Below are 14,668 nucleotides of genomic sequence, written 5' to 3'. Positions count from 1 at the left end.
TTGGAAACACCTACCAAAGCCCAGATCAAGAGCAAATCACAGAAATGTATTGTAAGCCTATAGATAACTCATAGGAGTCCATAGATAGTCCTACTGCTTTCCCTGGAGAAAATGTCATAGTTGCTTCTGAGGCAGGAATTGCAGAATGTGTTATAGAGCCATCAGTCTGAGACTGAGGTGAATAGAGCACACAGCGATTATGGATAAGTCTGGCATTAGCTCCCAGGCAACACTGCCAGCAGGCTCAGTGCTCAACAAGTGTTGCAAAATATCCCTGCAAATGACATCACTTGTTTCTCTGTTTGATTTTCAATGGTCCTGTTACTCACATGTTTCGATATCAGCAGAAGCCAGTTTCCCTGTGGTACCAAAGTGGATCCTGATGAATTTACCCTTGCAAGTGAGAAAGATGATGTTACATACAAAACTGTTAGCACACGAGTAAGAAGAGATTGAGTTAATAACTCAGACATGCCTTTTGGGGCATTTAAGGCCTGAGAAAACCCTTCTGTGACCCAGAGACTCACAAAGCGAGAGGAGTTGTCATTCCTCACAGTCTTGGCGTTGCCAAAAGCCTCCAGCAGGGGGTTGGCACTGATGATTTGATCTTCCAGAGTCCCCTGTAAAGGCAAGAGCAGTCCTCACATCTGGGGCTTCCTGTGTGCCCTGCCAGTCTTGATTCTGACACACCTGTTAGACCCACCTGCATTTTGCCAGTTTCATCCTTCTTCTTCTCTCCAGTAACTGCAATTGTTGCAAAGTACTGGATGACACGCTTCGTGTTCACAGTCTTTCCTGCCCCAGATTCTCCGCTGTCAAACAGAAACCAGAGAAGAGATCAGAGCTACAGCTCACATTGTCGACATCTAAGACAATCACCACAAACCAGAGAAGAAGAAAAAAATCACATACGTGATCAGGATGGACTGGTTCTCACGATCTGTAAAAGAGAAATCAAGACCATCAGTTTTTAAAACTAGTACGCATTCAATACAAAGATTATTGACTCTGTAAAGATTAATCAGTTTATCCTTTTTAACATTTTGAAGATGTTGCCTGTGATCTTGGTTTTGTGTGTAGCTCCCAGATAGTACTTGCCTCTTGGAGTAAAATTTGTGAAAATAAGAGGCAAAGAATCATGTGTTTCTTCTTAAAATATTATTAATTTTAAAACTTATGGGAAGTTTCAAACATATACAGAGGTAGAGGCAATAACGTATAAAGAGCTCCTATGTACCCATCATACATACAGTTTCAACAGTTATTATTTGGCCAACTTTCTATAACCTGTACTCCCATCCTAAACTCACTTGGTTATTTTAAAGAAAATTCCAGGCATCATATAATTTCATCTGTAACTACTTCAGTAAGAATCATACAATTTTGAAGTTTCATTTAACAGATGAAGAAACAAACCCAGAGAGAAATAAGTGACTTTTCTAATAGTTACATAGCTTATCAAGATTTTTAGGTCTATTTGACTTCCAGCTTATATATTTTTCTGCTACCTGGCCTCCTCCCGGTTTTTCATATTAATTTGACAGCTGGTAATACTAAAAAAGGAAGGGATCTGGAATTGTAAATGTTGGTGTTCATTTACTTATTTTCCTTTTTATTTTATACACGTTTCTAAGTAATGAAAACAAAAATTGTCACTAGTTATATGACTGATATGTTGGATATATACCAATTTTCTGATTTGTTAAATCTTTAATTCTATACTGATATAGATTTTAGAGCATTCTCAAATCTAAAAAAATCTATTCAGAGAAATAGATGCTAATTTGGGTGCTATTTAGATGTAGATATAGACTTTAGAGAACTTCAAAGCTCTATTCAGGGAAGTAGAGACAGATTTTGGAACATACTCAGATTGATTTCTTTTTCCAATAGAAGAAAAATCAAGAAAGATCATATCACATCTAGTGGGAGCATAGATAAGAAAACAGTGTTCTAGTCTCTAACCGGTCAAATGCCACAGTTTTGGGTGTTTTTTTTACAAAAATCATGTTTGGAGATAAGTAATCTTGAATTCGGAGCAGGCCCAAAACTTGGGGGAGTGGGGACCTCTGTAGGGGTGGTGGTGTACATAGCAGTGTAAATGCAGCTGCTAAGTGTTAAAACCTCTGGAATGAGCCCACATTTGGATAATTTCTGGAAGGTAGCTAGCTTCTGCTGACAACCAAAGAACAGGTTCCTGGTATGATATCCTTGTAGAACTGCTGGCCAATTTGTAATGGAAGATTCCTATTTTATCCCTTTCTCTTCCCTCTTCTCCTTTAAAAGACAATTTAAAAACAGTGCATAAAAACAATCAAATAAAAAAACAAAAAGGAGCAAAATCCTCTCCAGTTTCTAATATCTCATGGAAGAACAGGAAACTCAGGAATTTAGAATATTTCCAAAGGCAGTACATTTGGTGTGTGCCGATAAAAGGTTTCATGCTGTATTTGGGCCTACATTTTGCATCAAAGCCATTTGTTTATGCTTTGATAAGACAGGAATAACAGACTTTGATATAATTTTTAAAAAATATTTTCAGGACTTCCCTGGTGGTCCAGTAGTTAAGACTTTGCCTTCCAACGCAGGGGTTGCAGATTTGATCCCTGGTCAGGGAGCTAAGATCCCATATGCCTCGCAGCCAAAAACCAAAACAGAAGCAATATTGTGACAAATTCAATAAAGACTTAAAAAAAAAATGGTCCACGTCAAAAAAAAAACAAACTTAAAAAAAAGTATTTTCAAAGAAAGAGGGATTTCTATTTTCTTCTATTCTTGTAGGAAAATGCTTCAAAATCTTTGAGAGGAAAGTCATGGCTTGCTCTTTACTCCTGTTCTACCCCAAAGGCTAGTGATACTAGCTGTGTCTTTTAAAGATAAGGAATTCACAAAGCTTTCCCACTATGGCTGGTAACTGTTTTCCTTGATTGCTGTAGATGTGGATATTTAAAAAAAATCTACTTGAACTTTTTTTCTGTCCAAATCAGAAAGTAAAAAAATGTGAGAAAGCAACAACAAATATGTTTACAGAGGTCTACTAATTATTTCAACAGGGCTTCTGGTTACCAGCTGGGTTAGCTTCGGTAGGTCAATGAATTCAGTGAGCTTCACTTTACTCATCTATAGAATGGCTGCAGGGAAGAATATGTGATATTACAGCTCTGAAAGTTTCTTGAAAGCAGTGAAGCCCCATGTGGCTGCAATGTATTATTGTAATCAAAGCCCAAAGTCTGTTTGTTTGTTAAAGATTCTATTTCCACATTTCTGTAAATAGATGCATCACTCACTCACCAGTCAGCATGAACTGAAAGGCGTTGTCAGAGATGGAGAAGATGTGGGGCGGGGCCTCCTGGCGCTTTTTGCCTCGGTAGGCAGCCACCACCTCAGGGTTGTACACCGGCAGCCACTTGTAGGGGTTGATGGTGACGCAGAAGAGGCCCGAGTAGGTCTGAGAAAATCAGAATATTCAACATGTGGGATTTGTTTTTACTTGGAGAGATAGGTGGAATAAAGAGATGTTGAAAGGCGCTCACATAGATCATCCAGGCTGCGTAACGCTCTTTGAGGTTGTACAGCACTGCTGGCTCGTGCAGGTGGGTCATCATGACCATGTCCTCGATCTTGTCAAATTTGGGAGGGTTCATGGGGAAGACTTGGTCTTCTCTGACAGTTAGAGTCTGGCAAGTAAAGTAAGAGACAAGTTTGTATTAATGGTTGGAGGGAGGATTTATGTTTATCTGCTTTAATTATAAGACTACAGTTGTGGACACTTTCCATTATATTATTCGGTGTCCTTTAAATAAAGGCATGAAAATACATTCATCTTAGCGTTTGATGGTAAGAAAATCTGTTTCCTCTGATGAGCTAGAATACGTACTACTCTTTAAAAATTACTTTTCTCCTCCCACATTTCCTTGTCCCAGGTTTATTTATCAGTTTATATCATTTTACTTAAATGGGTTAAAATTTTCACTTTTCCTGGCCATTTATTACAAGAAACTTCAATTTGGGGGGAAGTAATGGGGATATTAATACATTGTTTATCTAATTAGATAGTAATTGTTTTGATAGGAGAAGCTAGTTTTTATTTCTCCCAAGTTTGGGGATTTAGGCTGGGAAGTGAGGAATTGAAGGAAGATGCTGGAGGCCAAGCCTAGTGGCTTTAAAGTCCTTTGGGTAGTTGGGAAAGGGAGAAATGAGGTTACTGCTGAGAATTTCTTTTACCTCCCAGATCTGATGTCTGTTAATGGACCAGAAGGGTGTCTGTATTGGCAATAGGCTTAGAGATTCTGAGCAAGGAAGGCTTCAACTTGAAGCGAGGAGGTGGAGGAATAGGGCGGGGAGTATTTTCTCCTTATGTTTTTACTTACTGCTCCACATTCTGTCTTTACAGTTACTTTCCCTCCTTCTTTGCTTTGTATGATGCTCTTCACATAGGATTCCTTGGGCTCCACCGCAAAGACTGATGATTTAGCATCGAAGGGCTTGTTTTGGGCTTCAATCCGCTCCTTTTCCGATTTTCGAAGGTAGGGAGCAGCTTCGCCAAAAACAGCCATCTCGGCGTCCAAACTCGCACTCATGGCTGCGATTTATTTAGAGAGAATTTTGCCTTGGGGAAAAAATCAGGGAGAGGAGACATAGAAACCGGAAGTTATACATGTGAGCTAGGATTTGAAATGAAAGAAATGTTGAGGCTCCATCGCCTGCCTGGGCTGTAACTGTTCTTCCAAGCTGTTGCTGACCAGTGGTTCTCATACAGTAACTCTAGCGCAGGGCTGCTTTGGAATGAGACTGCAGTCTGAGGCTGCACTTTCAGGGCTTTGAAAATGTCCTTCCCAGATGGCATGTCTTGATCTTCAGGGCTAGGGCATCGACAACTGAGTGAGAACGGAATCCTTGCATGTTTTATTCTCTAGACTGTAACAATATCTATAGCTAAGACTGTTGTTGATGGATTGTTTTATAGCAACTGTCATTCTTTAATCCCCACTTTTCCTTCTGCATAATGTTTGCATCTGCCATTTGCCAGGACAATCATAGAGTTAGGAGGGAAAGTTTGTTTTGTGCAAATGGAGATTGATATTTTCCAAGCTATCGAAAACATCTTTGCCTTTTAGGCGGCCATTTTTTCTCTCATAAGCCAAATAATTATTTTTAACATCTACTTTATGTTGATATTTGGTGTTATATCTCTCGGTGGGTCATTAAAAACTCCATACTAAATTCTTGTCATTCTAGGTTTTTTGTTTTTTTTTTTATCATTTGGCTTGTTACCAAGAGACTTAGCATTGCCTTAATTCCAAAATCTCTTTTAACATTCTCCTTTTGGCATGAGAGATTTCAACTGTCAGTTAACAGATCTAACCACAGAGAAATGAGAGCTTCAGCACGAAGTTTCTTCATCCCACATAAATTCCACAGGCTTCTTTTCTTTCCGTCCAGAAAAAGAAAAGAGGCAAAAATTTAAGAGTTCATCGCATGTATGTGAGCCACCGTCCTCCGTTGATAGATGTGTCTCTCAGTGTTGGCGTGTTACTTCGGTTGGGTCTTTCCTTTGCTCTCAGGCAGTGAATTACTTGGGGGGAGGGCCAGGATCTCTTCTAAATTAGGTACGATATTTAGCCCTCTGTGGGTGTAATACTTGTGATTTTGTAAACGAACAATAACAAACCTTTCTAAAAACTACAGTGAATCATGAAAAGGTAGGTAAAATACTATGGTTTTAATAAGATGTTTGTTTTTGTTTACATTTTTAGATTAAGAATTTTTCTGGGTATTTAAAAAATATTGGTAAAGTGTATAAGTATTCATTGCTTGTCAGGAGGGGGAGGTTAGCATGGAATAGTCCATTGCCCCTGGACAGTTCTAAGTGCAGCTGAGAACTCACTGTCAAAATTCATTCTTTCCTAAATGGTCCTTTAATCCTGGAATTCAGATGAGAGTGGTCTCTGAGAATAAGACATTCTGAAAAAATGATTTCCCAGCATTTATAAGCAGACATTTGGAAGCACAATCTATTTACATAACTGCAAAAATATGGAAATGCTGTACAGTGAAGAGCTGTTCCCAGCATCGTTAGCCTAAATAAATCCCCTCTGTCATCAATAAATGAATAAAGCAGAGTCTTACCTCTGGATTCCAGATGAAGATGCAGGTTCAGAAGCGTCCACACTGTAAAATAACAAGTTTCTTATTAGTGAAGCTCTGAAATTCCAGTAAGATAGTTATAGAATTAAAATATTTCCCTGGTCTAAAACTTGGCTGTATGAAAATAAAAGTCAAAGTTGGGAGGAACAGTCTCATGCTCAGAGATGGGCCACGGGGTAAGCTGTTTCTGCCCCCAGAGTCCTTCAGGTCCCAAGGCCCCCATCACTTACCTCTGGGTTCTTGGTGGAGATGAAGCAGGAGCGCTTCTTCATGCTTATATAGGGGCTGATGTGCTGATGCTGCAGCTACCTCCTCTTTGTTAGAGCAAGACATTTGGCAGCATGAACCCTCAGAATAATTTGTACTGACATTTGTCACGTTTGGATATAATTAGAAGTATTCATATTATTTTGAGTATGTGAACCAATCTCCTATAAATAACTTGACAGCGACCAATATGCTGGCAGAGAATGCTTTCTAGTGTGCTGGGAAGGTAATCTTTGACAGTGCCTGGTGGGGCCTCCTAAAAGCTATATTCGTTTTGGCAAACTCTCTCGCACATGCCTGTGGTGACCCAGTGATCACATACTCAGCGACGCATTGCTTTCAGGACCCTATAACCACTTTTCCTTCTTTGGTACCACAGGAACCCCCACCTCCTCCACACCCTTGGGCCACTGCCAAGGCTCCCCCTTGGAGTCTGGGCTCAGGCAGCAGGGCCAAGGTGAGAGGAGATGCTATCCTGAGTCTCTACCGTCGGGTCAGTGCCCATCCACCCAACACTGAAAAAAATGATTATTTATTACAAAATAATATGTATTCATTGTAGGAAAAAATACAGATAAGCAAAGAGAAAAAATGTCTATAATCCCAATATGCAGAGGTAAGATATAAACATATAAGTGCATATATGTATAAGATATAGACATATAAGTACATATATGTCTTACAACCTACTTTAAAAATTATATCACAGGTAATTTTCATACCACTAATGAAATTTACACCCTTATTCTTTCTTTTTTAAAATAATTAATTAATTAATTTTGGCTGCGTTGGGTCTTCGTTGCTGCGGGCAGGCTTTCTCTAGTTGCGGCGAGCAAGGGCTACTCTTCGTTGCAGAGCACGGGCTCTAGGTGCGCGGGCCTCACTAGCTGTGGTATGTGGGCTCAGTAGCTGTGGCTCGCGGGCTGTAGAGCGCAGGCTCTGTAGCTGTGGCGCACGGGCTTAGCTGCTCCGTGGCTCGTGGGATCTTCCCGGACCAGGGCTCCAACCTGTGTGCCCTGCATTGGCAGGCGGATTCTTAACCACTGCGCCACCAGGGAAGTCCCTACACCCTTATTCTTTAAACAAATTATATTATGATCATTCTTTTAAAATTAGAATCTTTTCTTCTTTTAATGGCTAGGGATATTGAGGTATAATTTATATACGGCAAAATTGACTCTTTTTAGGTGACGGTTATATAAGAGTTTTTCTGCTGCTATTTAAAAAATATTTTTAAATTTACAATAAAATTCACTTCTTTTGTTTTATAGTTCTATGAGTTTTTGCATGTGTACTCTTTCTTGTAACCACTGGCATAGACAGGATGCAGAACTTCATTTCTGTGAGTTTCGATAAACATGTGCTGTTGTGCAACCTCTTACGTTCTAATTATATGAAAAATTAAAGCCTTGTAGATTAGACAAAAATTAATTGGATTGCATCTAATGTCTCATAAAATATGATATTTGATGTATACTTTATATCTGGTTTTCGAATAATTGTAATCATAAATGTGAATTAAACTGTTCCATTCGTAGATATAAGGCCAAGAGAATTGAAAACATACACTTATACAGAAACTTGCACATAAATGTTCATAACAGCATTATCCATAATAGCTAAGTGGAAACAACCCACATGTCCATCAACAGACAAATGCATAAATAAAATGTGGTATATCCATACAGTGGTATATTATTCAACCATGAAAAAGAATGAAGTCCTGATACATGATACAACATGGATGAACCTTGAAGACACTAATGCTAAGTAAACAAAGCTGGATGCAATGTGTTCATATTTGAATAACAAGAACAGGCAAATCCACAGAGACAAAAAGTAGATTAGTGGTTGCCAGACAATGGTCTGGAGAGGAGAGATTAGGGAATGACCGCTAATGGGGTTTCTTTTTGAGGTGATGAAAATGTTCTCGAATTAGGTAGTGGTTATGGTTGCACAACTTTGTGAATCTACTAAAACCACTGAATTGTTCATTCAAATGGTGAATTTTATAGTATGTGAATTATATCTAAAAAACTGCATTGGATTTTACCAGTGTTTTTTCTGTATCTATTGAAATTATATTTTTTTCTTCTCTCACTTGTTAATATAATGAACTGTGTTAGATTTCCTCACTTTTACTGTTCTGCAATTCATGAAATAAAACCTATTGATGTAATGTTTAATTTCCTGCTGCTTTTAAGTTTATGCATTTTTTTAAAAAAATGTGGGATTTCTGCATCTGAGTTCATATGGGACTAGGCCATAGTTGTCTTTTCTTGTGCTATCCTTTTCTGGTTCTGATATAGGATCGTGCTAGTTTTGTAAAATGAGTACCTCCCATTTGTTTCTATTTTCTTCAACAGTGTGTTTAGGATGTGAATAATCTGTTCCATGAAGGCTTAGAACAGTTCCTTCAGGAAACTCTTTTTGCCTGTAGCCACTTTGGAGGAGAAATCTTTCACTCTAATTTAAGTTTTTTCATGACTATTGATTAGTTTGTTCAGAGTTTCTACCTTTTTTTTTTTTTTTTTTTTGCCCATTTGGAGAATTTATATTTTCCTAGAAAATTGCCCATTTCATGTGGGTTTTTAGATATTTTTATGCCTTTTTATAGTTAAAAAACCTCCTGTGTAGGCATTTATTCCTTATAATTTTTTAACGTATTTTAATTTTTTTCTTTTTATTTTAAACCATATTTGCCAAAGTTTTGTCTTTTGTGTTGGTCTTTTTAATTTAGATTTACCAAATAAGTTTTTTTCTATTTTATTATTTTCTGCTTTTAATCTTATTCATTCCTTTATTTCTTTAGGTTTATTATATTGGTCTTTAATCTAGCATCTTGAACTGAAAGCTAACTTCATTTATTTTCATTCTTTCTTATGATCTTGCATGTTTATTTATGGTTATGAATTTTTCTTTGGTTACTACTTTGGCTAAATCCCATGGGTTGATATGTAGTACCCTTGTATGATTGTCCTTCAATTATAGTTTTTTTAAAGCTTCTATTTCCATTTCAACTCCCAAATTATCTAAAGTATTTTTTTTTTTAATTTCCAGATGTATAAATTTGGGCTTTGGGAGGAGGATTCTCTTTTAGCTGATAGTTCCTTTTATCGTATGTGTGTGTGTGTGTGCGTGCGTGCGTGCGTGCGCACATGCAGTTTATTTCCTGGTAGGTCCAGTAGGAATGAGGGATCTCATGTGTTTATTTTTGTGCATGTAAGTAACACAATAATTCAGATAGCATCCAGAGCAGAATATTATCAGCACCCCATAAACCTCTCTTGATCCTCCTCATTATAACTCTTATTTCCCTCTCCTAAAGGTAACTATGATTTTTACTTTATTTTTTATTAAGAAAATTTTTTTTACCATCTTTATTGGAGTATAATTGCTTTACATTGTTGTGTTAGTTTCTGCTGTATAACAAAGTGAATCAGCTATATGTATACATATATCCCCATATCCCCTCCCTTTTGCATCTCCCTGCCACACTCGTTATCCCATCCCTCTAAGTGGTCACAAAGTACCGAGCTGATCTCCCTGTGCTACGCGGCTGCTTTCCACTAGCTATCTATTCTACATTTGGTAGTGTATGTATGTCAATGCCACTCTCTCACTTCGTGCCAGCATACCCTTCCTGCTCCCCGAGTCCTCAAGTACATTCTCTACATCTGTGTCTTTATTCCTGTCCTGCCCCTAGGTTCTTCAGAACCATTTTTTTTTTTTAGATTCCATATGTATGTGTTAGCATACAGTATTTGCTTTTCTCTTTCTGACTTACTTCACTCTGTATGACAGGCTCTAGGTCCATCCACCTGAATACAAATCACTCAATTTCATTTCTTTTTATGGCTGAGTAATATTCCATTTTATATATGTGCCACATCTTCTTTATCCATTCATCTGTTGATGGACACTTAGGTTGCTTCCATGTCCTGGCTATTGTAAATAGTGCTGTAATGAACATTGTGGGTACATGGCTCTTTTTGAATTATGGTTTTCTCAGGGTATATGCCCAGTAGTGTGATTGCTGGGTTATATGGTAGTTCTATTTTTAGTTTTTTGAGGAACCTCCATACTGTTCTCCATAGTGGCTGTATCAATTTACACTCCCACCAACAGTGCAAGAGGGTTCCCTTTTCTCCACACTCTCTCCAGCATTTATTGTTTGTAGATTTTTTGATGATGGACATTCTGACCAGTGTGAGGTGATACCTCATTGTAGTTTTGATTTGAATTTCTCTAATGATTAGTGATGTTGAGCGTCCTTTCATGTGTTTGTTGGCAATCTGTATATCTTCTTTGGAGAAATGTCTATCTAGGTCTTCTGCCCATTTTTGGATTGGGTGGTTTGTTTGTTTTTGGTATTGAGCTGCATGAGCTGCTTGTAAATTTTGAGATTAATCCTTTGTCAGTTGCTTCATTTGCAAATATTTTCTCCCATTCTGAGGGCTTTTTGTCTTGCTTATGGTTTCCTTTGCTGTGCAGAAGCTTTTAACTTTCATTGGGTCCGATTTGTTTATTTTTGTTTCCATTTCTCTAGGAGTTGGGTCAAAAAGGATCTTGCTGTGATTTATGTCATAGAGTGTTCTGCCTAAGTTTTCCTCTAAGAGTTTTATAGTGTCTGACTTTACATTTAGGTCTTTAATCCATTTTGAGTTTATTCTTGTGTATGGCGTTAGGGAGTGTTCTAATTTCATTCTTTTACGTGTAGCTGTCCGGTTTTCCCAGCACCATTTATTGAAGAGGCTGTCTTTTCTCCATTGTATATTCTTGCCTGCTTTATCAAAGATAAGGTGACCATATGTTCATGGGTTTATCTCTGGGCTTTCTATCCTGTTCCATTGATCTATATTTCTGTTTATGTGTGAGTAACATACTGTCTTGGTTACTGTAGCTTTATAGTATAGTTTGATGTCAGGGAGACTGGTTCCTCCATCTCCGTTTTTCGTTCTCAAGAATGATTTGGCTATTTGGGGTCTTTTGTGTTTCCATACAAATTGTGCAATTTTTTGTTCTAGTTCTGTGAAAAATGCCATTGGTAGTTTCATAGGGATTGCATTGAATCTGTAGATTGCTTTGTGCAGTATAGTCATTTTCACAATGTTGATTCTTCCAATCCAAGAACATGGTATAGCTCTCCATCTGTTTGTATCATCTTTAATTTCTTTCATCAGTGTCTTACAGTTTTCTGCATACAGGTCTTTTGTCTCCTTAGGTAGGTTTATCCCTAGGTATTTTATTCCTTTTGTTGCAGTGGTAAATGGGAGTGTTTCCTTAATTTCTCTTTCAGATTTTTCATCATTAGTTTATAGGAATGCAGGAGATTTCTGTGCATTAATTTTATATCCTCTTACTTTACCAAATTCATTGATTAGCTCTAGTAGTTTTCTGGTAGCATCTTTAGGATTCTCTATGTGTAGTATCATGTCATCTGCAAACAGTGACAGTTTTACTTCTTCTTTTCTGATTTGGATTCCTTTTATTTCTTTTTCATCTCTGATTGCTGTGGCTAAAACTTCCAGAGCTATGTTGAATAATAGTGGTGACAGTCGGCAACATTTTCTTGTTCCTGATCTTAGTGGAAATGGTTTCAGTTTTACACCATTCAGAACAATGTTGGCAGTGGGTTTGTCATGTATGGCTTTTATTATGTTGAGGTAAGTTCCCTCTGTGCCTACTCTCTGGAGAGTTTTTATCATAAATGGGTGTTGAATTCTGTTGAAAGCTTTTTCTGCATCTGTTGAGATTATCATATGATTTTTATCCTTCAATTTATTAGTATGGTGTATCACACTGATTGATTTGCGTATATTGAAGAATCCTTGCATTCCTGGGATAAACCCCACTTGATCATGGTGTATGATCCATGGTGTATGTTGGATTCTGTTTGCTAGTATTTTGTTGAGGATTTTTGCATCTATGTTCATCAGTGATATTAGCCTGTAGTTTTCTTTTTTTGTGACATCTTTGTCTGGTTTCGGTATCAGAGTGATGGTGGCCTCGTAGAATGAGTTTGGGAGTGTTCCTCCCTCTGCTATATTTTGGAAGAGTTTGAGAAGGATAGGTGTTAGCTCTTCTCTAAATGTTTGATAGAATTCGCCTGTGAGTCCATCTGTTCCTGGGCTTTTGTTTGTTGGAAGTTTTTTTTTGTGTGTGTTACGCGGGCCTCTCACTGTTGTGGCCTCTTCCGTTGCGGAGCACAGGCTCTGGACGCACAGGCTTAGTGGGCATGGCTCACGGGCCCAGCCGCTCCGTGGCATGTGGGATCCTCCCAGACCGGGGCACAAACCCGTGTCCCCTGCATCGGCAGGCGGACTCTCAACCACTGTGCCACCAGGGAAGCCCTGTTGGAAGATTTTTAATCAGAGTTTCAATTTCAGTGCTTGTGATTGGTCTGTTCATATTTTCTCTTTCTTCCTGATTCAGTCTTGGCACATTGTGCATTTCTAAGAATTAGTCCATTTCTTCCAGGTTGTCCATTTTATTGGCATAGAGTTGCTTGTAGTAATCTCTCGTGATCCTTTGTACTTCTGCAGTGTCAGTTGTTACTTCTCCTTTTTCATTTCTAATTCTGTTGATTTGAGTCTTCTCCCTTTTTTTCTTGATGAGTCTGGCTAATGGTTTATCAATTTTGTTTATCTTGTCAAAGAACCAGCTTTTAGTTTTATTGATCTTTGCTATCGTTTCCTTCATTTCTTTTTCATTTTTTTCTTATCTAACCTTTATGATTTCTTTCCTTCTGCTGACTTTGGGGTTTTTTGTTCTTCTTTCTCTGATTGCTTTAGGTGTAAGATTAGGTTGTTTATTTGAGATTTTTCTTGTTTTTTGAGGTAGGATTGTATTGCTATAAACTTCCCTTTTAGAACTGCTTTTGCTGCATCCCATAGGTTTTGGACCGTCGTGTTTTCATTGTCATTTATTTCTAGATATTTTTTGATTTCCTCTTTGATTTCTTCAGTGATCCCTTGGTTATTTAGTAGCATATTGTTTAGCCTCCATGTGTTTGTATTGTTTACAGTTTTTTTTCCCTGTAATTGCTATCTAGTCTCATGGTGTTGTTGTTGGAAAAGATACTTGATATGATTTCAGTTTTCTTAAATTTACCAAGGCTTGATTTGGAATCCAAGATATGGTCTATCCTGGAGAATGTTTCATGAGCACTTGAGAAGAAAGTGTATTCTGTTGTTTCTGGATGGAATGTCCTATAAATATCAATTAAGTCCATCTTGTTTAATGTGTCATTTAAAGCTTGTGTTTCCTTATTTATTTTCATTTTGGATGATCAATCCATTGGTGAGAGTGGGGTGTTAAAGTCCCCTACTATTATTGTGTTATTGTCGATTTCCCCTTTTATGGCTGTTAGCATTTGCCTTATGTATTGAGGTGCTTCTATGTTGGGTGCATAAATATTTAGAATTGTTCTATCTTCTTCTTGGATTGATCCCGTGATCATTATGTAGTGTCCTTCTTTGTCTCTTGTAATAGTGTTTATTTTAAAGTCTATTTTGTCTGATATGAAAATTGCTACTCCAGCTTTCTTTTGATTTCCATTTGCATGGAATATCTTTTTCCATCCCCTCACTTTCAGTCTGTATGTATCCCTAGGCCTGAAGTGGGTCTCTTGGAGACAGCATATGTATGGGTCTTGTTTCTGTATCCATTCCGCCAGTCTGTGTCTTTTGGTTGGAGCATTTAAGCCATTTACATTTAAGGTAATTATCAATATGTGTGTTCCTATTACCATTTTCTTAATTGTTTTGGGTTTGTTTTTGTAGGTCTTTTCCTCTTCTTGTGTTTTCCTCCATAGAGAAGTTCCTTTAGCACTTGTTGTAAAGTTGGTTTGGTGGTGCTGAATTCTGTTAACTTTTGCTTATCTGTAAAGGTTTTAATTTCTCCATCGAATCTGAATGAGTAATCTTGGTTGTAGGTTTTTCCCTTTCATCACTTTAAGTATGTCCTGCACTCCCTTCTGGCTTGCAGAGTTTCTGCTGAAAGATCAGCTGTTAACCTATGGAGATTCCCTTATATGTTATTTGTTGTTTTTCCCTTGCTACTTTTAATATTTTTTCTTTATATGTAATTTTTGATAATTTGAATAATATGTGTCTCAGCGTGTTTCTCTTTGGGTTTATCCTGTATGGTACTCTCTCTGCTTCCTGGACTTGATTGACTATTTCCTTTTCCATGTTAGGGAAGTTTTCGACTAAAATATCTTCAAATATTTTCTCAGACCCTTTCTTTTTCT

The 14,668-nt window shown here is 37.7% G+C and overlaps 2 protein-coding genes across 15 annotated transcripts in view; one reads left to right on the top strand and one right to left on the bottom strand.

The window, feature by feature from the left end:
• The window catches only part of LOC307177115 (myosin-8), a 32,855-nt gene extending 23,064 nt beyond the window's left edge, over positions 1-9,791 (bottom strand). Inside the window, exons 1-7 of the mRNA XM_079903923.1 lie at positions 4,371-9,791; positions 3,534-3,677; positions 3,292-3,448; positions 913-940; positions 704-812; positions 528-620; positions 330-393 (exon numbers count right to left, since the gene is read on the bottom strand). Coding sequence (XP_079760049.1) covers positions 330-393; positions 528-620; positions 704-812; positions 913-940; positions 3,292-3,448; positions 3,534-3,677; positions 4,371-4,580 — 805 coding nt within the window. The 5' untranslated portion in view covers positions 4,581-9,791. The remainder of the gene's footprint in view (positions 1-329; positions 394-527; positions 621-703; positions 813-912; positions 941-3,291; positions 3,449-3,533; positions 3,678-4,370) is intronic.
• The window catches only part of LOC307177111 (uncharacterized protein), a 319,987-nt gene that overhangs the window by 146,664 nt on the left and 158,655 nt on the right, over positions 1-14,668 (top strand). The window lies entirely within an intron of this gene.

Source organism: Stenella coeruleoalba (genome assembly GCF_951394435.1).
Source record: "Stenella coeruleoalba genome assembly, chromosome: 19".
Classification (NCBI taxonomy): domain Eukaryota; kingdom Metazoa; phylum Chordata; class Mammalia; order Artiodactyla; family Delphinidae; genus Stenella; species Stenella coeruleoalba.
Note: the sequence above shows the minus strand (reverse complement) of the source record. Positions and strands in the feature narration are given on the sequence as shown.